Below are 22408 nucleotides of genomic sequence, written 5' to 3' on the forward strand. Positions count from 1 at the left end.
ATCATCTGTCAGGATGTAGCGACTCAGAATCATTCTTTCTCAAATGAGCCCCTCTCCCCTGATCCAAAAATGCTCCTTTTTATTCAAGGTCTGATGACCTGATGACCTCTGCTGGCAAATTAATGGTCTCAATCAGTCAGTCTGGAATACCAGGGCAGAAGTCAATCCCTAGGCTGAGGTTGTATCCATAGACACAATAATAGCCCCACCTAGGTGTTCTGACCATATTCCTTACACCCCTCCAGTCATTTTGAAATGTGCATCAAGTAGTGTATACTGGAGACAGGGTTGATTTTGGACTAAATACACACACACACACACACACACACACTATAACTGTACATGCTTCTCGTGTCGCTCTCACCTTCTCCTTGCAGGGTCTCATACAGTTCTTGGATGCACAGACAGCGTTCTCATCATTGGAGTCCTCAGCTCCGGACCAGTCGTATTTCGACGGTATATCCAGAATCTTCTTCTCTTTCCTCTTCTCCAGACCCTCCCTGACAGCCTCAGCCTTGACCACAGCTTTATCCTTCCTCTTCCTCTCCTTATCCTCTTTAGCCAGGCGCTTGGCCAGCTGTTTCAGTTCACGGTTCTTATCTGGGTTCAGCTTCAGCTTCTTCTTCTTGGGTTTCCCCAGCGGGTCTAAGAGGCTCCGTTTCGGATCCTTTGAGGACTTGGGGGACCGCATCATGTCTCCGACCCCGGAGACAGCTGCCATGAGAAGCTGGTGCTCCGCCCTCTCCAGCTTCCTCTTCCTCTTCTTCTCAGAGTCCTTCATCTTGATCTTCATCGGCTTCTCAAACTGAGAATCCTCATGCTGGGAAGGGAAGACAGTAAAGAGGGATGGACACACAATTACTCAATTTTAAGTTCATTAAGTATCCTTAATCAGGATGCAGGAAACCAGCCTTAGTATCACCCATGTTCAGTTCAGATCATACGTGTGTTTTCAGCCAGTGACTGTGTATTCTTTACTGGAGCTGCCCTCTTGTCTACCTTGACCTCAATGGGTCAACCTGGTTAAATAAAATAACATGCAATGAACAAAAATATAAAATGCTACATGCAAAAATTTCAAAGATTTTACTGAGTTAATTCATTCAAGGAAATCAGTCAATTGAAATAAATTAATTAGGCCTTAATCTACAGATTTCACATGACTGAGAATACAGATATGCATAGGGTTGTGATTCAGAAAACCAGTCAGTATCTGGTGTGACCACCATTTGCCTCATGCTTGCAGCGTGACATCTCCTTCACATAGTGTGGATCAGGCTGTTGATTGTGGCCTGTGGAATGTTGTCCCACTCATCTTCAATGGCTGTGCAAAGTCGCTGGATATTGATGGGAACTGGAACACGCAATCATATAGGTCAATCCAGAGCATTCCAAACATGCTCAATGGGAGACATGTCAGGTGAGTATGCAGGCCATGGAAGATCTGGGATGTTTTCAGCTTCTAGGATGTGGACAGATCCTTGCAACATGGGGCCGTGCATTATCATGCTGAAACATGAGGTGATGGTGGCGGATGAATTGTACATCAATGGGCCTAAGGATCTCGTCAGTGTCTCCGTGCATTCAAATTGCAATTGATAAAATGCAATTGTGTTCATTGTCCGTAGCTTATGCCTGCCCATACCATAACCCCATCGCCACTATGGGGCACTCTGTTCACAATGTTGACATCAGCTAACCGCTCACCTACACGACACCATATTGTCATCTGCCTGGTACAGTTGAAACCGGGATACATCAGTGAAAAGCACACTTCTCCAGCATGCAAGTGGCATTCGAAGGTGAGCATTTGCCCACTGAAGTTGGTTACGACGCAAAACTGCAGTCAAATCAAGACCCTTGTGAGGACGACAAGCATGCAGATGAGCTTCCCTGAGACGGTTTCTGACAGTTTGTGCAGAAATTCTTTGGTTGTGGTAAAGAAATGAACATTCAATTCTCTGGCACAGCTCTGGTGGACAGTCCTGCAGACATCATGCCAATTGCACACTCCCTCAAAACTTGAGACATCTGTGGCATTGTGTTGTGTGACAAAACTGCACATTATAGTGGCCTTTTATTGTCCCCAGCACTAGGTGCACCTGTGTAATGATCATGCTTTTTAAATCAGCTTCTTGATATGCCACACCTGTCACTTTACAAGTTGCATTTATATTTTTGTTCAGTATAAAAATAAGTGTATAAACCAATGCCTCTCTCCTACCTCCATGACCTGTAGGAACCTCTCCTCAGAGGGAGGGTGTGTGGCCTCGAGGATCCTCCAGATGTGCTGGGTCTCGTCCAGGGACACCTCCAGCAGGTCCCCCACCATCATCAGCTCCTCCAACTGGGCCTTGGCCGGGGGGGACAGCTCCAGCACAGGGGGCTCCAGGGAGCGAGGCACCAGGGGCGTCTTCCTGGGCTGCTTCCTGGGGGTGCTCTGGTCTGGAGGTTAGAGGGGGAGAAGGATTCATCAATCAACCAATGAAAACACACATTTACCCTCTCAATATCTACATGTATAGTTTAATGTAAGGATAAGTAACTTGAGATTCTCATTTCTAAATAAGGTCTCAAAGACAATACACATAAGGAAAGATGAGCTTCATAAAATGAATGACATTCATAAGTTACTATTTTTAAGTATAACAGGGAGAGAGAGTTTGCGTAGCCATAGATTATAATGCCATGTCTTACTCTGAGGGCAGGACTTGGATGCAGAGGAGTAGGCGTGTTCAGCGCATAAAGAGGGTGTGGTGGGCCACATGTGACTGACTACTTCCTCTGACTTGACAGGGATCTCCTCATCACAAAACAGGTACGGCTTCACCTCACCTGGGTCCTGACACACACACACACACACACACACACACACACACACACACACACACAGGAGAGGCAGAGAGCATGAGTGACAGCGAGAAAGTGGGGCAGGTGAGAACACAATGCTAGAAAAGCAGGATTTTCTAAGTGCTGTGTCTTTGCATGAGATAAATTGAATAGCAATGTTTTACTGGCTTTGTTACCACTCCTGCTGAAACATTGCCTATAGAATACTACTATACAGTAGTATTTGGTTTTATTTTAATTGATTCAACAGGTATTTTTGATATTTAAAAAAAACTTGGATGCTTGAGAAAACTCTCCATAGGCCATGTTAAGTTCATGTTTGAAGTATCCCTATATTTCTATTACGGGCTATCACTCTGTTATTAGTGCGCCTGCGCAGGAGTCTCGGGGTTGATGAACCTGGCCTGAGTGCAATGGCGACCATGTAGTCTGCTAATACGGTTTAGTAAACGCTGTTAAACTGGAACCTTGTCGTTGTGGCATTTCGAGTTAACACACCACAGTACCTTCATCTCGTAGCCATATGTTTCCCTGATGTCCTCGTCAGAGTCCGTCTCCTCGTCATCGTAGTCGACAGACTGGCGAGGCGACGCTGCCCTGCTGAACCCTGCCTGCTGGAACGTCTGGATGTGACCCTATGGAGAGAACAGACGTCACAGTCATTCTGTTACTTCTCATCAGTAGTAATAACACTATCTTGGAACCAATCTCTGTTTTTCGCTCTCTAATGCACTGAACAAATAAGGAAGAGGAGAGGACCTGGAAAAAAACACTTTAGTCTGTCCATCTCATGACTTACCTTATCCCTGAGCATCTTGTTTAGAGGAATGACTGGCCATGAGCGCCATATAGAGAGATAACGGCCAACTTTTACACTGGACGCCATGTTAGCGCCTACAAACTCTCTTTATACATGGCTCTTAGTAGCATATGGCAGCAGTAATCTCTTACCTGCAGGTCAGGGTTTGCGGCAGCCTTCTGCAGCTCAGCGTTGATGATCTTCTCGGTCTTCTCCCGGGCAGCCTGTTCTACCATCCTCTGACTGAGCACCGACAGCTTGGCCAGGGCCGAGGACAGCTCGTTTGTAGCCAGAGCCTGCCTGGCGCGGTCCTGCAAGTAGAGAGGAGTTAGATTAATCGATTCCATTAATGAATAGAGCGGAGTTTAAATAAACAAGATTTTTGTTTGACTCAGAATATGTGGCTTTTCACCCTTGCACATAAATCAAATTTTGCAAAACATAGTAAGAACTTTATCGAACCTAGCAACCATCAAATAATTGATTCTGAAAAGTAGGGATGTGTTCAACACAAGTTAAGTAAAAATACTTAACTTAAAAGTACACTTTAGTTGTTTGGGGTATCTGTACTATTTATATTTTGGAGAACTTTTAATTCACTACATTCCTAAAGCAAATAATGAACTTTTTACTCCATATATTTTCCTGACACCCAAAATAACTTGTTTCATGTTGAATGATTAGCAGGACAGGAAAATTGTCCCATTCACACACTTATCAAGATCTGGCAGACTCAATAAACACAAATGCTTTGTTTGTAAATGAGTTGGAGTATGCCCCTGGCTATCGGTAAATAACCCCCCATAAAATTACGAAAATGGTGCCGTCTGGTTTGCTTAATATAAGGAAAGTGAAATAATTTATACTTTTGACACTTAGGTACACTACCGGTCAAAAGTTTTAGAACACCTACTCATTCAAGGGTTTTTAATTTATTTTTGCTATTCTCTACATTGTACAATAATAGTGAAGACATAAAAACTATGAAATAACACATATGGAATCATGTAGTAACTAAAAAATATATATATATATAGCTCAAAACAAATAAAGGGAACACTTAAACAACACATCCTAGATCTGAATGAAAGAAATAATCTTATTAAATACTTTTTTCTTTACATAGTTGAATGTGCTGACAACAAAATCACACAAAAATAATCAATGGAAATCCAATTTATCAAACCATGGAGGTCTGGATTTGGAGTCACACTCAAAATTAAAGTGGAAAACCACACTACAGGCTGATCCAACTTTGATGTAATGTCCTTAAAACAAGTCAAAATGAGGCTCAGTAGTGTGTGGCCTCCACGTGCCTGTATGACCTCCTTACAACGCCTGGGCATGCTCCTGATGAGGTGGCGGATGGTCTCCTGAGGGATCTCCTCCCAGACCTGGACTAAAGCATCCGCCAACTCCTGGACAGTCTGTGGTGCAACGTGGAGCTGGTGGATGGAGCGAGACATGATGTCCCAGATGACCTCAATTGGATTCAGGTCTGGGGAACGGGCGGGCCAGTCCATAGCATCAATGCCTTCCTCTTGCAGGAACTGCTGACACACTCCAGCCACATGAGGTCCAGCATTGTCTTGCATTAGGAGGAACCCAGGGCCAACCGCACCAGCATATGGTCTCACAAGGGGTCTGAGGATCTCATCTCGGTACATAATGGCAGTCAGGCTACCTCTGGCGAGCACATGGAGGGCTGTGCGGCCCCCCAAAGAAATGCCACCCCACACCATGACTGACCCACCGCCAAACCGGTCATGCTGGAGGATGTTGCAGAACGTTCTCCACGGCGTCTCCAGACTCTGTCACGTCTGTCATGTGCTCAGTGTGAACCTGCTTTCATCTGAAGAGCACAGGGTGCCAGTGGCGAATTTGCCAATCTTGGTGTTCTCTGGCAAATGCCAAACGTCCTGCACGGTGTTGGGTTGTAAGCACAACACCCACCTGTGGACGTCGGGCCCTCATACCACCCTCATGGAGTCTGTTTCTGACCGTTTGAGCAGACACATGCACATGTGTGGCTTGCTGGAGGTCATTTTGCAGGGCTCTGGCAGTGCTCCTCCTGCTCCTCCTTGCACAAAGGCGGAGGTAGCGGTCCTGCTGCTGGGTTGTTGCCCTCCTACGGCCTCCTCCACGTCTCCTGATGTACTGGCCTGTCTCCTGGTAGCGCCTCCATGCTCTGGACACTACGCTGACAGACAAAGCAAACCTTCTTGCCACAGCTCGCATTGATGTGCCATCCTGGATGAGCTGCACTACCTGAGCCACTTGTGTAGGTTGTAGACTCCGTCTCATGCTACCACTAGAGTGAAAGCACCGCCAGCATTCAAAAGTGACCAAAACAGCCAGGAAGCATAGGAACTGAGAAGTGGTCTGTGGTCCCCACCTGCAGAACCACTCCTTTATTGGGGGTGTCTTGCTAATTCCCTATAATTTCCACCTGTTGTCTATTCCATTTGCACAACAGCATGTGAAATGTATTGTCAATCAGTGTTGCTTCCTAAGTGGACAGTTTGATTGAGTTGGAGTTACATTGTGTTGTTTAAGTGTTCCCTTTATTTTTTTGAGCAGTATATATAAAAAAATACATACACAGTGGGGAGAAAAAAGTAGTTGATCCCCTGCTGATTTTGTACGTTTGCCCACTGACAAAGAAATGATCAGTCTATAATTTTTATGGTAAGTTTATTTGAACAGTGAGAGACAGAATAACAACAAAAAATCCAGAAAAACAAATGTCAAAAATGTTATAAAATGATTTGCATTTTAATGAGGGAAATAAGTATTTGACCCCTCTGCAAAACATGACTTAGTACTTGGTGGCAAAACCCTTGTTGGCAGTCAGAGGTCAGACGTTTCTTGTAGTTGGCCACCAGGTTTGCACACATCTCAGGAGGGATTTTGTCCCACTCTTCTTTGCAGATCTTCTCCAAGTCATTAAGGTTGAGGCTGACGTTTGGCAACTCGAACCTTCAGCTCCCTCCACAGATTTTCTATGGGATTAAGGTCTAGAGACTGGCTAGGCCACTCCAGGACCTTAATGTGCTTCTTCTTGAGCCACTCCTTTTTTGCCTTGGACGTGTGTTTTGGGTCATTGTCATGCTGGAATACCCATCCACAACCCATTTTCAATGCCCTGGCTCAGGTTCTCACCCAGATTTGACGGTACACGGCCCCGTACATCGTCCCTTTGATGCGGTGAAGTTGTCCTGTCTCCTTAGCAGAAAAACACCCCCAAAGCATAATGTTTCCACCTCAATGTTTGACGGTGGAGATAGTGTTCTTGGGGTCATAGGTAGCATTCCTCCTCCTCCAAACACGGCAAGTTGAGTTGATGTCAAAGAGCTCCATTTCGGTCTCATCTGACCACAACACTTTCAGCAGTTGTCCTCTGAGTCATTCAGATGTTCATTGGCAAACTTCAGACGGGCATGTATATGTATTCTTCAGCAGGGGGACCTTGCGGGCGCTGCAGGATTTCAGTCCTTCACGGCGTAGTGTGTTACCAAATGTTTCTTGGTGACTATGGTCCCAGCTGCCTTGAGATCATTGACATGATCTTCCCATGTAGTTCTGGGCTGATTCCTCACCGTTCTCATGATCATTGCAACTCCACGAGGTGAGATCTTGCATGGAGCCCCAGGCCGAGGGATATTGACAGTTCTTTTGAGTTTCTTCCATTTGCGAATAATCGCACCAAATGTTGTCACCTTCTCACCAAGCTGCTTGGCGATGGTCTTTTAGCCCATTCCAGCCTTATGTAGGTCTACGATCTTGTCCCTGACATCCTTGGAGAGCTCTTTGGTCTTGGCCATGGTGGAGAGCTTGGAATCTGATTGATTGCTTCTGTGGACAGGTGTCTTTTATACAAGTAACAAGCTGCGGTTAGGAGCACTCCCTTTAAGAGTGTGCTCCTAATCTCAGCTCGTTACCTCTATAAAAGAAACCTAGGAGTCAGAAATCTTTCTGATTGAGAGGGTGTCAAATACTTACTTCCCTCATTAAAATGCAAATCAATTTATAACATTTTTGACATGCGTTTTTCTGGATATTTTTGATGTTATTCTGTCTCTCACTGTTCAAATAAACCTACCATTAAAATTATAGACTGATCATTTCTTTGCCAGTGGGCAAAGGTACAAAATCAGCAGGGGATGAAATACTTTTTTCCCTCCCACTGTGTGTGTGTGTGTGTGTGTGTGTGTGTGTGTGTGTGTGTGTGTGTGTGTGTGTGTATGTGTATGTGTATGTGTATGTGTATGTATGTGTATATATATATATATATATATATATATATATATATATTCTTCAAATAGCCACACTTTGCCTTGATGACAGCTTTGCACACTCTTGGCATTCTCTCAACCAGCTTCAACTGGAATTATTTTCCAACAGTCTTGAAGGAGGTCCCACATATGCTGAGCACTTGTTGGCTGCTTTTCCTTCACTCTGCGGTCCAACTCATCCCAAATCATCTCAATTGGGTTGAAGTCGGGTGATTGTGGAGGCCAGGTCATCTGATGCAGCACTCCATCACACTCCTTCTTGGTCAAATAGCCTTTCAACAGCCTGGAAGTGTGTTGGGTCATTAAAAAAATAAATGACAGTCCCACAAAGCGCAAACCAGATGGGACCCAGCAGAACGCTGTGGTAGCCATGCTGGTTAAGTGTGCCTTGAATTCTAAATAAATCCGAGTGTCACCAGCAAAGCACCCCCACACCATAACACCTCCTCCTAAATGCTTCACGTGGGAAATACACATTCAGAGACCATCCTTTCACCCACATCACGTCTCACAAAGACACGGCGGTTGGAACCAAAAATCTCCAATTCGGACTGCAGACCAAAGGACAGATTTCCACTGGTCGAATGTCCATTGCTTGTGTTTCTTGGCCCAAGAAAGTCTCTTCTTATTGGTGTCCTTTAGTAGTGCTTTCATTGCAGCAATTCAACCGCGAAGGCCTGATTCACAGTCTCCTCAGAACAGTTGATGTGTCTGTTACTTGAACTCTGAAGCATTTATTTAGGCTGCAATTTCTGAGGCTGGTAACTCTAATGAACTTGTCCTCTGCAGCAGAGGTCTTCCATTCCTGTGGCGGTCCTCATGAGAACCAGTTTCATCATAGTGATTGATGGTTTTTGCAACTGCACTTGAAGAAACTTTCAAAGTTCATGAAGTTTTCCACATGGACTGACCTCGTCTTCAAGTAATGGACTGTAATTTATCTTTGCTTATTTGAGCTGTTCTTGCCATAAGGACATTGTCTTTTACCAAATAGGGCCATCTTCTGTATACCCCCCTACCTTGTCACAACACAACTGATTGGCTTAAACGCATTAACCTCACTAGGGTAGGGGGCACTATTTTCACCTCCGGATGATAAGTGTGCCCAAAGTAAACTGCCTGCTACTCAGGCCCAGAAGCTAGGATATGCATATAATTGGTAGATTTGGATAGAAAACACTCTACAGTTTCTAAAACTGTTAAAATAATGTCTATGAGTATAACAGAACTGACATGGCAGGCGAAAACCTGAGGAAAATCCATCCAGGAAGTGGGATTTATTTATTTTTGTAGTTTTCTATTGAATGCCATTACAGTATCCATTGACTTAGGACTCAAATTGCACTTCCTATGGCTTCCACTAGATGTCAACAGTCTTTAGAAATTGTTTCAGGCTTGTATTCTGAAAAATGAGGGAGTAAGACCAGTCTGAATGAGTGGACACTGCAGTGTCCCAGAGGTTTTTCATGTGCGCGACCGAGAGCGCGCCTTTCTTGTTTTCCTTTTATATTGTCCGGTTGAAATGTTATTGATTATTATGACTAAAAACAACCTGAGGATTGATTATAAACATCGTTTGACATGTTTCTACAAACTTTACTGATACTTTCGGATTTTTCGTCTGTTGTGACTGCCTTTGATTCAGTGGATTACTGAACAAAACGCACGAACAAAGGTTTTTGGATATAAAGAGGGACTTTATCGAACAAAAACATTTTTGGAGTAAATGGGAGTCTTGTGAGTGCAACCATATGAAGCTCATCAAAGGTAAGTGATTCATTTTCTCACCATTTCTAACTTGTGTAACTCCTCTACTTGGCTGGTAACTGTTTGTAATAATTTGTCTGCAGGTCGCTGTTCTCAGATAATCGCATGGTATGCTTTCGCCGTAAAGCCTTTTTGAAATCTGACACCGTGGTTGGATTAACAAGAAGTTAATCTTTAAACCGATGTATAACACATGTACGTTTTATGAATTTTTATAATGAGTATTTCTGTTTTTGAATTTGGCACTCTGCAATTTCACTGGATGTTGGCCAGGTGGACGGTAGCGTCCCACACCCCCTAGAGAGGTTAAGGCATCTTTACTTTTACCACAACTGCCTACCTGCCAGCCCATGGCCCTCTCCGTCAGGCACTGTAGGGCCTCCCCCTCAGGCAGACGCACCGGCAGCTTCTGGAGGGACACCAGGAGAGACAGGATGGTCTCCAGACGTGGGCGACGCGAGCGCTGGCATAACTGGCACAGGAATTTGGCCTCCTTGCTGTTGCTCTGGCACCCGGCAGAGCCCATGAGCTTCTTCTGCGAGCCCGCTTTCGGTAACGGCACACAGGCTCCGTGGAACCAGTCCTTGCACAGTTCACACTGCAGCATAAACCCGCTGGCAGTCTTACGACACAGACAGAACTTGACCTCCTCGATGCGGTCAGACATGGCCATCTTAGCCAGGTTGGCAGCTCGGAGAGAGTGTATGGCCTCAACTTCTTTCTGCTCCTTGGATTTGAATGCCGCTACGACGATGGCCGGGTCACAGGCATTTTCATTCCGCTCGTCAAGGTCGCTGAGACCCTCCAGGTCCAGACCTCTCTCCTTCTCAAGGAGCTCCTTGACTCGTTTGCGTTTGCTCTTGCTGTTGCCGTAGATACCAATATCCACACGTGGACTAAGAACCTGAGAGAGACAACACACAGAGAATAGAGATTAGCACACATGTTATCTAACTACTAGTCCTATGATAATATTGGTCCTATTCTACCTACAGAATAGACAGATGGAATTCACAACAATCTGCGTATGGTGGTCCACCAACTTCTGCACCATTCTACATAGCTTACGCAAATATATCATATTGCACTCTGGGGTCAGCATTGGAGGTCGACCGATTAATCGGAATGGCCGATTAATTAGGGCCGATTTCAAGTTTTCATAACAATCGGTAAATCGGTATTTCTGGACACCGATTATTATTATTATTTTTTACACCTTTATTTAACTAGGCTAGTCAGTTAAGAACACATTCTTATTTTCAATGACGGCCTAGGAACGGTGGGTTAACTGCCTTGTTCAGGGGCAGAACGACAGATTTTTACCTTGTCAGCTCGAGGATTCAATCTTGCAACCTTACGGTTAACTAGTCCAACGCTCTAACCACCTGCTTTACATTGCACTCCACGAGGAGCCTGCCTGTGACGTGAATGCAGTAAGAAGCCAAGGTAAGTTGCTAGCCAGCATTAACCTGTTTGGGATAGGGGGCAGTAGTTGCACGGCCGGATAAAAAAACATACCCGATTTAATCTGGTTACTACTCCTGCCCAGAAACTAGAATATGCATATAATTAGTAGATTTGGATAGAAAACACTAAAGTTTCTAAAACTGTTTGAATGGTGTCTGTGAGTATAACAGAACTCATATGGCAGGCCAAAACCTGAGAAGATTCCATACAGGAAGTGCCCTGTCTGACAATTTGTTCTCCTGTTGCATCTCTATCAAAAATACAGCATCTGTGCTGTAACGTGACATTTTCTAAGGCTTCCATTGGCTCTCAGAAGGCGCCAGAAAGTGGAATGGGGTCTCTGCTGTCTCTGGGCGAATAACAGCAGGAGAATGTGTGAGTGGTCAGCCTGGGGAGAGTGAGACAGAGGCACGTTCACAAGAATTCTCAATTTTTTTCTTTCAGCCTTTGAATGAATACAACGTCGCCCGGTTGGAATATTATCGCTATTTTACGAGAAAAATAGCATAAAAATAGATTTTAAACAGCGTTTGACATGCTTCTAAGTACGGTAATGGAATATTTCTAAGTTTTTTGTCACGAAATGCGCTCGCGTGTCACCCTTCGGATAGTGACCTGAACGCACGAACAAAACGGAGCTATTTGAATTTAACTATGGATTATTTGCTTCCGGTCACAACTTGCAGACTTGTTTACGCTGTTGTGCGTTTTTACTTTGCTACCTGACGGTTTTTACTTTTTCATTACCGTATATTTTTACTTTTTCCCTCACTCAACTTTTTTTTCATTCAACTTTCCTACCCCGGAGGTTTTATCTGGACATGGTTCGTCAGGACTTCAAACAGCCGAAGCTAAGTAACATTAACATGATGCCTTCTAATTGCAGTCGTTGTACTCATAATATACAGGAGAACGATCGCCTTACGGCAAGGATAGCTGTGCTGCAAGCCCAGCTTCAGACGCAATCGTTAGGCAAGGGTCATTTCAGTGTAGGAAAGGATGAAACAGCGTCTGTGCCACCAGCAAGTACAGATAGTAACGTTAGTATAAACCCCCTCGCACGGTCCCCGCAGCCGGACATCTTTCTCATGGCTTCTGGAGGGAAACGCTGTAGGAATGCTCAACCGGTGTCGCTTATTCAGCCGACAGAAACTTTCAACCGGTTCTCCCCGTTAAGCGAGTCGGAGTCGGAGGCCGAGACTTCTCTGGTCTCTGCTCCTCCCGCTGTGGGGTCTGAGACGCCGACGGCTCCCACCATTAGCTCTGACAAATTGAAAACCCTAGTCATTGGCGACTCCATTACCCGCAGTATTAGACTTAAAACTAATCATCCAGCGATCATACACTGTTTACCAGGGGGCAGGGCTACCGACGTTAAGGCTAATCTAAAGACGGTGCTGGCTAAAGCTAAAACTGGCGAGTGTAGAGAGTATAGAGATATTGTTATCCACGTCGGCACCAACGATGTTAGGATGAAACAGTCAGAGGTCACCAAGCGCAATATAGCTTCAGCGTGTAAATCAGCTAGAAAGATGTGTCGGCATCGAGTAATTGTCTCTGGCCCCCTCCCAGTTAGGGGGAGTGATGAGCTCTACAGCAGAGTCTCACAACTCAATCGCTGGATGAAAACTGTTTTCTGCCCCTCCCAAAAGATAGAATTTGTAGATAACTGGCCCTCTTTCTGGGATTCACCCACAAACAGGACCAAGCCTGGCCTGCTGAGGAGTGACGGACTCCATCCTAGCTGGAGGGGTGCTCTCATCTTATCTACGAACATAGACAGGGCTCTAACTCCTCTAGCTCCACAATGAAATAGGGTGCAGGCCAGGCAACAGGCTGTTAGCCAGCCTGCCAGCTTAGTGGAGTCTGCCACTAGCACAGTTAGCGTAGTCAGCTCAGCTTTCCCCATTGAGACCGTGTCTGTGCCTCGATCTTGGTTGGGCAAAATTAAAAATGGCGGTGTTCGCTTCAGTAATCTTACTAGTATAAAGACCTCCTCCATTCCTGCCATTATTGAAAGAGATTGTGATACTTCACATCTCAAAATTGGGTTACTTAATGTTAGATCCCTCACTTCCAAGGCAGTTATAGTCAATGAACTAATCACTGATCATAATCTTGATGTGATTGGCCTGACTGAAACATGGCTTAAGCCTGATGAATTTACTGTGTTAAATGAGGCCTCACCCCCTGGTTACACTAGTGACCAAACCCCCCGTGCATCCGGCAAAGGCGGAGGTGTTGCTAACATTTACGATAGCAAATTTCAATTTACAAAAAAAAAAACAATGACGTTTTCGTCTTTTGAGCTTCTAGTCATGAAATCTATGCAGCCTACTCAATCACTTTTTATAGCTACTGTTTACAGGCCTCCTGGGCCATATGCAGTGTTCCTTACTGAGTTCCCTGAATTCCTATCGGATCTTGTAGTCATAGCAGATAATATTCTAATTTTTGGTGACTTTAACATTCACATGGAAAAGTCCACAGACCCACTCCAAAAGGCTTTCGGAGCCATCATCGACTCAGTGGGTTTTGTCCAACATGTTTCTGGACCTACTCACTGCCACAGTCATACTCTGGACCTAGTTTTGTCCCATGGAATAAATGTTGTGGATCTTAATGTTTTTCCTCATAATCCTGGATTATCGGACCACCATTTTATTGCGTTTACAATTGCAACAAATAATCTGCTCAGACCCCAACCAAGGAAGATTAAAAGTCGTGCTATAAATTCTCAGACAACCCAAAGATTCCTTGATGCCCTTCCAGACTCCCTCTGCCTACCCAAGGACGTCAGAGGACAAGAATCAGTTAACCACCTAACCGAGGAACTCAATTCAACCTTGCGCAATACCCTAGATGCAGTTGCACCCCTAAAAATTAAAAACATCTGTCATAAGAAACTAGCTCCCTGGTATACAGAAAATACACGAGCTCTGAAGCAAGCTTCCAGAAAATTGGAACGGAAATGGCGCCACACTAAACTGGAAGTCTTCCGACTAGCTTGGAAAGACAGTACCGTGCAGTATCGAAGAGCCCTCACTGCTGCACGATCATCCTATTTTTCCAACTTAATTGAGGAAAATAAGAACAATCCGAAATTTCTTTTTGACACTGTCGCAAAGCTAACTAAAAAGCAGCATTCGCAAATGGAGGATGGCTTTCACTTCAGCAGTAATAAATTTATGAACTTTTTTGAGGAAAAGATCATGATCATTAGAAAGCAAATTACGGACTCCTCTTTAAATCTGGGTATTCCTCCAGGGCTTCATTGTCCAGAGTCTGCACAACTCTGCCAGGACCTTGGCTCAAGGGAGATACTAAAGTGTTTTAGTACTATATCTCTTGACACAATGATGAAAATAATCATGGCCTCCAAACCCTCAAGCTGCATACTGGACCCTATTCCAACTAAACTACTGAAAGAGCTGCTTCCTGTGCTTGGCCCTCCTATGTTGAACATAATAAACGGCTCTCTATCCACCGGATGTGTACCAAGCTCACTAAAAGTGGCAGTAATAAAGCCTCTCTTGAAAAAGCCGAATCTTGACCCAGAAATTATAAAAAACTATCGGCCTATATCGAATCTTCCATTCCTCTCAAAAATTTTAGAAAAAGTTGTTGCGCAGCAACTCACTGCCTTCCTGAAGACAAACAATGTATACGAAACGCTTCAGTCTGGTTTTAGACCCCATCATAGCACTGAGACTGCACTTGTGAAGGTGGTAAATGACCTTTTAATGACGTCAGACCGAGGCTCTGCATCTGTCCTCATGCTCCTAGATCTTAGTGCCGCTTTTGATACCATCGATCACCACATTCTTTTGGAGAGATTGGAAACCCAAATTGGTCTACATGGACAAGTTCTGGCCTGGTTTAGATCTTATCTGTCGGAAAGATATCAGTTTGTCTCTGTGAATGGTTCGTCCTCTGACAAATCAATTGTAAATTTCGGTGTTCCTCAAGGTTCCGTTCTAGGACCACTATTGTTTTCACTATATATTTTACCTCTTGGGGATGTCATTCGAAAACATAATGTTAAATTTCACTGCTATGCGGACGACACACAGCTGTACATTTCAATGAAACATGGTGAAGCCCCAAAATTGCTCTCGCTAGAAGCCTGTGTTTCAGACATAAGGAAGTGGATGGCTGCAAATTTTCTACTTTTAAACTCGGACAAAACAGAGATGCTTGTCCTAGGTCCCAAGAAACAAAGAGATCTTCTGTTGAATCTGACAATTAATCTGGATGGTTGTACAGTCGTCTCAAATAAAACTGTGAAGGACCTCGGCGTTACTCTGGACCCTGATCTCTCTTTTGAAGAACATATCAAGACTGCTTCAAGGACAGCTTTTTTCCATCTACGTAACATTGCAAAAATCAGAAACTTTCTGTCCAAAAATGACGCAGAAAAATTAATCCATGCTTTTGTTACTTCTAGGCTCGACTACTGCAATGCTCTACTTTCCGGCTACCCGGATAAAGCACTAAACAAACTTCAGTTAGTGCTAAATACGGCTGCTAGAATCCTGACTAGAACCAAAAAATTTGATCATATTACTCCAGTGCTAGCTTCCCTACACTGGCTTCCTGTTAAGGCAAGGGCTGATTTCAAGGTTTTACTGCTAACCTACAAAGCATTACATGGGCTTGCTCCTACCTATCTTTCCGATTTGGTCCTGCCGTACATACCTACACGTACGCTACGGTCACAAGACGCAGGCCTCCTAATTGTCCCTAGAATTTCTAAGCAAACGGCTGGAGGTAGGGCTTTCTCCTATAGAGCTCCATTTTTATGGAATGGTCTGCCTACCCATGTGAGAGACGCAGACTCAGTCTCAACCTTTAAGTCTTTACTGAAGACTTATCTCTTCAGTAGGTCCTATGATTAAGTATAGTCTGGCCCAGGAGTGTGAAGGTGAACGGAAAGGCTGGAGCAACGAACCGCCCTTGCTGTCTCTGCCTTGTCGGTTCCCCTCTTCCCACTGGGATTCTCTGCCTCTAACCCTTTTACAGGGGCTGAGTCACTGACTTACTGGTGTTCTTCCATGCCGTCCATGGGAGGGGTGCGTCACTTGAGTAGGTTGAGCCACTGACGTGGTCTTCCTGTCTGGGTTGGCGCCCCCCCCCTTGGGTTGTGCCGTGGCGGACATCTTTGTGGGCTATACTCGGCCTTGTCTTCGGACGGTAAGTTGGTGGTTGTAGATATCCCTCTAGTGGTGTGGGGGGCTGTGCTTTGGCAAAGTGGGTGGGGTTATATCCTGCCTGTTTGGCCCTGTCCGGGGGTATCATCGGATGGGGCCACAGTGTCTTCTGATCCCTCCTGTCTCAGCCTCCAGTATTTATGCTGCAGTAGTTTATGTGTCGGGGGGCTAGGGTCAGTCTGTTACATCTGGAGTATTCTCTTGTCTTATCCGGTGTCCTGTGTGAATGTAAATATGCTCTCTCTAATTCTCTCTTTCTTTCTTTCTTTCTTTCTCTCGGAGGACCTGAGCCCTAGGACTACCTGGCATGATGACTCCTTGCTGTCCCCAGTCCACCTGGCCATGCTGCTGCTCCAGTTTCAACTGTTCTGCCTGCGGCTACGGAACCCTGACCTGTTCACCGGACGTGCTTGTTGCACCCTCGACAATTACTATGATTATTATTATTTACGAACATTTTAACATCTTGACTATGTTCTGTTATAATATCCACCCGGCACAGCCAGAAGAGGACTGGCCACCCCTCATAGCCTGGTTCCTCTCTAGGTTTCTTCCTAGGTTTTTGGCCTTTCTCAGGAGTTTTTCCTAGGGAGTTTTTCCCAGCCACCGTGCTTCTTTCACATGCATTGCTTGCTGTTTGGGGTTTTAGGCTGGGTTTCTGTACAGCACTTTGAGATTTCAGCTGATGTACGAAGGGCTATATAAATAAATTTCATTTGATTTGATTTGATTTGGAACCAAAACAGCATTTGTTGTTGAAGTAGAAGTCCTGGGAGTGCATTCTGACGAAGAACAGCAAAGGTAATCCAATTTTTCTAATAGTAAGTCTGAGTTTAGGTTGTCCCAAACTTGGTGGGTGTCAAAATTGCTAGCCGTGATGGCCGGGCTATATATTCAGAATATTGCAAAATGTGCTTTCGCTGAAAAGCTATTTTAAAATCGGACATAGCGATTGCATAAAGGAGTTCTGTATCTATAATTATTAAAATAATTGTTATGTATTTTGTGAACGTTTATCGTGAGTAATTTAGTAAATTCACCGGAGGTTTGATGGGTATGCTAGTTCTGAACACCACATGCTAATGTAAAAGCTGGTTTTTGATATAAATCATCTGATGAAGATCAAAGGTTACTGCTGCATTTAGCTGTGTTTTGGGTATTTGTGATGCATGTTAGTTGCTTGGAAATGGCTGTGTGGTTTTTTGTGTCTATGTACTCTCCTAACATAATCTAATGTTTTGCTTTCGCTGTAAAGCCTTTTGGAAATCGGACAAGGTGTTTCGATTCAGGAGAAGTGTATCTGTAAAATAGTCCTATGTTTGAGAACTTTGAATTATGACATTTTGTGATTTTAAATTTGGCGCTCTGATTTGTCACTGGCTGTTGAATAGTGTGGGACGATTTCGTCCCACCTCCCCTAGAGAGGTTAAACTTATCTTACAAAAATCAATCAATCATAATCACTAGTTAAACTAGTAATATCATCAACCATGTGTAGTTATCTAGCCTGTCCTGCATTGCATATAATCGATGCGGTGCGCATTCGCGAAAAAGGACTGTCATTGCTCCAACGTGTACCTAACCATAAACATCAATGTCTTTCTTAAAATCAATACACAAGTATATATTTTTAAACCTGCATATTTAGCTAAAATAAATCCAGGTTAGCAGGCAATATTAACCAAGTGAAATTGTGTCACTTCTCTTGCGTTCATTGCATGCAGAGTCAGGGTATATGCAACCGTTTGGGCCGCCTGGCTCGTTGCTAACTAATTTGCCAGAATTGTATGTAATTATGACATAACATTGAAGGTTGTGCAATGTAACAGGAATATTTAGACTTAGGGATGCCACCCGTTAGAAAATACAGAACGGTGCCGTATTTCACTGAAAGAATAAATGTTTTGTTTTCGAGATGATAGTTTCCGGATTCGACCATATTAATGACCTAAGGCTCGTATTTCTGTGTGTTTATTATATTATAATTAAGTCTATGATTAGATAGAGCAGTCTGACTGAGTGGTGGTAGGCACCAGCAGGCTCGTAAGCATTCATTCAAACAGCACCTTCGTGCGTTTTGCCAGCAGCTCTTCGCAGTGCTTCAAGCATTGCGCTGTTTATGACTTAAGCCTATCAACTCCCGAGATTAGGCTGGTGTAACCGATGTGAAATGGCTAGCTAGTTAGCGGGGTGTGCGCTAATAGCGTTTCAAACATCACTCGCTCTGAGACTTGGAGTAGTTGTTCCCCTTGCTCTGCATGGGTAACGCTGCTTCGAGGGTGGCTGTTGTCGATGTGTTCCTGGTTCGAGCCCAGGTAGGAGCGAGGAGAGGGACGGAAGCTATACTGTTACACTGGCAATACTAAAGTGCCAATAAGAACATCCAATAATCAAAAGGTATATGAAATACAAATCGTATAGAGAAAAATAGTATAATAACTACAACCTAAAACTTCTTACCTGGGAATATTGAAGACTCATGTTAAAAGGAACCATCAGCTTTTATATTTTCTCATGTTCTGAGCAAGGAACTTAAACGTTAGCTTTCTTACATGGCACATATTGCACTTTTACTTTCTTCTCCAACACTTTGTTTTTGCATTATTTAAACCAAATTGAACACGTTTCATTATTTATTTGATGCTAAATTGATTTTATTGATGTATTATATTAAGTTAAAATAAGTGTTCATTCAGTATTGTTGTAATTGTCATTATTACAAAAAATGTAAAAAAGAAAAAAGAAATCGTCCGATTAAAATCGGTATCGGCTTTTTTGGTCCGCCAATAATCGGTATCGGCGTTGAAAAACATAATCGGTCGACCTCTTGTCAGCATAGTCTGAAAAGGGCTGCTTGGTTAGATAAATCCATTAAACCACCATCTCAGCGACATACTCATCCATGATTTCCCAATGCCTAGGTACAGCCCAACCTAGGGTATTATGTCTTACCTGTAGCAGGGTGTAGGTGGAGTTCTTCTTGAGGAATGTGCGTGTGGTCCTCTCCCTCCAGGCGCGGGCTGAGGCCACCTGGGATTCGACCTGGGGCAGGGGGTCCAGCAGGATAGGGATGGAGCGACCCCTCGCCAGCAGGCTCTCCAGCTGCTCCAGGTATGCATAGTTACTGCCACACTGAAGGGAGTGAGACATATGGGGGAAACATACAAGGTAATTAATCATCGTTATCAATTAAATAATAATAATAATAATAATGCATCGCACAGTATGCACATGTATCATTCATGTTCTGACAATAAGATAAATGACAAACTTATCTAGTAACAATAACCATGTTTCCAACCAACTATTTATATGCAAGTCAATTTCCAGTCAGAAAAAAATAAAACTCACGACAGGCCTGATGGAAACAGTACAATTGCCTGTAAACATTCCAAATGTCGACAGAACAAAAATACACTTGACGGGATAATTGTTTTGTCGGTAAAATAGATAAATAGGACAAATGCAGCGGAAACGCTTTGATGCGGATAACCATCATGTCACAGTAAATAATATGGTTGTGTGGTCCTCCCACTATGACTTGGAAAAGCATGCACACTGCACAGTTTATTATTCTACATATTAAATAAATTATGAACTTTAGAGGGTGGTGAATGTGCACAGTGATGAGCTTGATGCTTCTTTCCAATAAATATTGAGGGTCTTCATTTTATGCTGGTGGCATGATCTGTGCTTGGCTGTCAATAAATAAAAATGATCTCACTCTTATCCATAACCTCATCATAAAGCCTACCCTCTGCTCTGTATCTGCGAGCTGTTGACAAGAGAGCACGTGCCAAAAACCAGATTGGGCACATTTGCTATTTCTCTCAGACTTTCTGGCAAACCATCGACAGAGTAAAAAATTGGGATTTTATTAGGTACAGTTGAAGTAGGAAGTTTACATACACTTAGGTTGGATTCATTAAAACTCGTTTTTCAACCACTCCACTAATTTCTTGTTAAACTATAGTTTTGGCAAGTTGGTTAGGACATCTACTTTGTGCATGACACGTCATTTTTCCAACAATTGTTTACAGACAGATTATTTAACTTATAATTCACTGTATCCCAATTCCAGTGGGTCAGAAGTTTATATGCACTACGTTGACTGTGCATTTAAACAGCTTGGAAAATTCCAGAAAATGTTGTCATGGCTTTAGAAGCTAATAGGCTAATTGATATAATTTGAGTCAATTTGAGGTGTACCTGTAGATGTATTTCAAGGCCTGCCTTCAAACCCAGTGCCTCTTTGCTTGACATCATGGGAAAATCTAAAACAATCAGCCAAGACCTCCACAAGTCTGGTTCATCCTTGGGAGCAATTTCCAAACATCTTAAGGTACCACTTTCATCTGTACAAACAATAGTACGCAAGTATAAACACCATGGGACAACAGCAGCAAAGGACCTTGTGAAGATGCTGGAGGTACACAAGTATCTATATCCACAGTAAAATGAGTCCTATTTCAACATAACCTGAAAGGCCGCTCAGCAAGGAAGCCGCCACTGCTCCGAAAACGCCATAAAAAAAGCCAGACCACGGTTTGCAACTGCACATGGGGACAAAGATCGTACTTTTTGGAGAAATGTCCTCTGGTCTGATGAAACAAAAATAGAACTGTCTGGCCATAATGACAATCGTTATGTTTGGAGGTTAAAGGGGGATGCTTGTAAGCCGAAGAACACCATCCCAACCGTGACGCACAGGGGTGGCAGCATCATGTTGTGGGGGTGCTTTGCTGCAGGAGGGACTGGTGCACTTCACAAAATAGATGGCATCATGAGGTAGGAAAATTATGTGGATATAGTGAAGCTACATCACAAGACATCAGTCAGGAAGTTAAAGCTTGGTCGTAAATGGGTCTTCCAAATGGACAATGACCCCAAGCATACTTCCAAAGTTGTGGCAAAATGGCTTAAGGACAACAAAGTCAAGGTATTGGAGTGGCCATCACTAAGCCTTGATCTCAATCCTATTGAAAATTTGTGGTCAGAACTGAAAAAGCATGTGCGAGGAAGGAGGCCTACAAACCTGACTCAGTTACACCAGCTCTGTCAGGAGGAATGGACCAAAATTCACCCAACTTATTGTGGGAAGCTTGTGGAAGGCAACCCGAAACGTTTGACACACCAAATACTAATTGAGTGTATGTAAACTTCTGACCCACTGGGAATGTGCTGAAAGAAATAAAAACTGAAATAAAATCACTCTACACTATCATTTCACATTCTTAAAATAAAGTGGTGATCCTAACTGACCTAAAGGGATTTTTTACTAGGATTAAATGTTAGGAATTGTGAAAAAATGAGTTTAAATATATATTTGGCTAAGGTGTATGTAAACTTCCAACTTCAACTGTAAATGAAAAGTTGTGCTTTTTATTTGCACGACGTCATTAACTTCTATGGGCTACGTGGCCACCTGCGGGACACAGCCAGTGAAATATCAGGGCGGCAAATTCAAAAACAACAAAATGTCATAATTCAACTTTCTCAAACATACGACTATTTTACACCATTTTAAAGATACACGTCTCCTTGATGTAACCACATTGTCCGATTTCAAAAAGGCTTTTCAGCGAAAGCAAAACATTAGATTATGTTAGGAGAGTACATAGACAAAAATAATCACACAGCCATTTTACACGCAAGGACATGTCAATAAAACCCAAAACACAGCGAAATGAAGCACTAACCTTTGACGATCTTCATCAGATGACACTCCTAGGACATTATGTTACACAATACATGTATGTTTTGTTCGATAACGTTCATATTTATATCCAAAAACAGCATTTTACATTGGCGCGTGACGTTCAGAAAATATTTTGCCTCCAATACTGCCAGTGAATCAGCACAACAATTTACAAAAATACTCATCATAAACGTTGATAAAATATTAAACTTATTCAAAGAATTATAGATAAACATCTCCTTTATGCAACCACTGTGACAGATTTCAAAAAAGCTTCACGAGGAAAGCACACTTTGCAATAATCTGAGTACTGCGCTCAGAA

General features: G+C 43.4%; 1 protein-coding gene across 6 annotated transcripts in view; it reads right to left on the reverse strand.

The window, feature by feature from the left end:
- LOC115198640 (lysine-specific demethylase 5A) overlaps positions 1-22408 on the reverse strand; it is an 83940-nt gene that overhangs the window by 2226 nt on the left and 59306 nt on the right. For all 6 annotated transcript variants that reach the window (XM_029760727.1, XM_029760726.1, XM_029760728.1 and 3 more), the window contains 7 exons: positions 19341-19520; positions 10052-10615; positions 3802-3960; positions 3357-3485; positions 2698-2842; positions 2225-2445; positions 365-820 (listed from right to left, as the gene is read on the reverse strand). In XM_029760727.1, the coding sequence (XP_029616587.1) occupies positions 365-820; positions 2225-2445; positions 2698-2842; positions 3357-3485; positions 3802-3960; positions 10052-10615; positions 19341-19520 (1854 nt within the window). The remainder of the gene's footprint in view (positions 1-364; positions 821-2224; positions 2446-2697; positions 2843-3356; positions 3486-3801; positions 3961-10051; positions 10616-19340; positions 19521-22408) is intronic.

This window comes from Salmo trutta, chromosome 8 (genome assembly GCF_901001165.1).
Source record: "Salmo trutta chromosome 8, fSalTru1.1, whole genome shotgun sequence".
Taxonomy (NCBI): Eukaryota; Metazoa; Chordata; class Actinopteri; order Salmoniformes; family Salmonidae; genus Salmo; species Salmo trutta.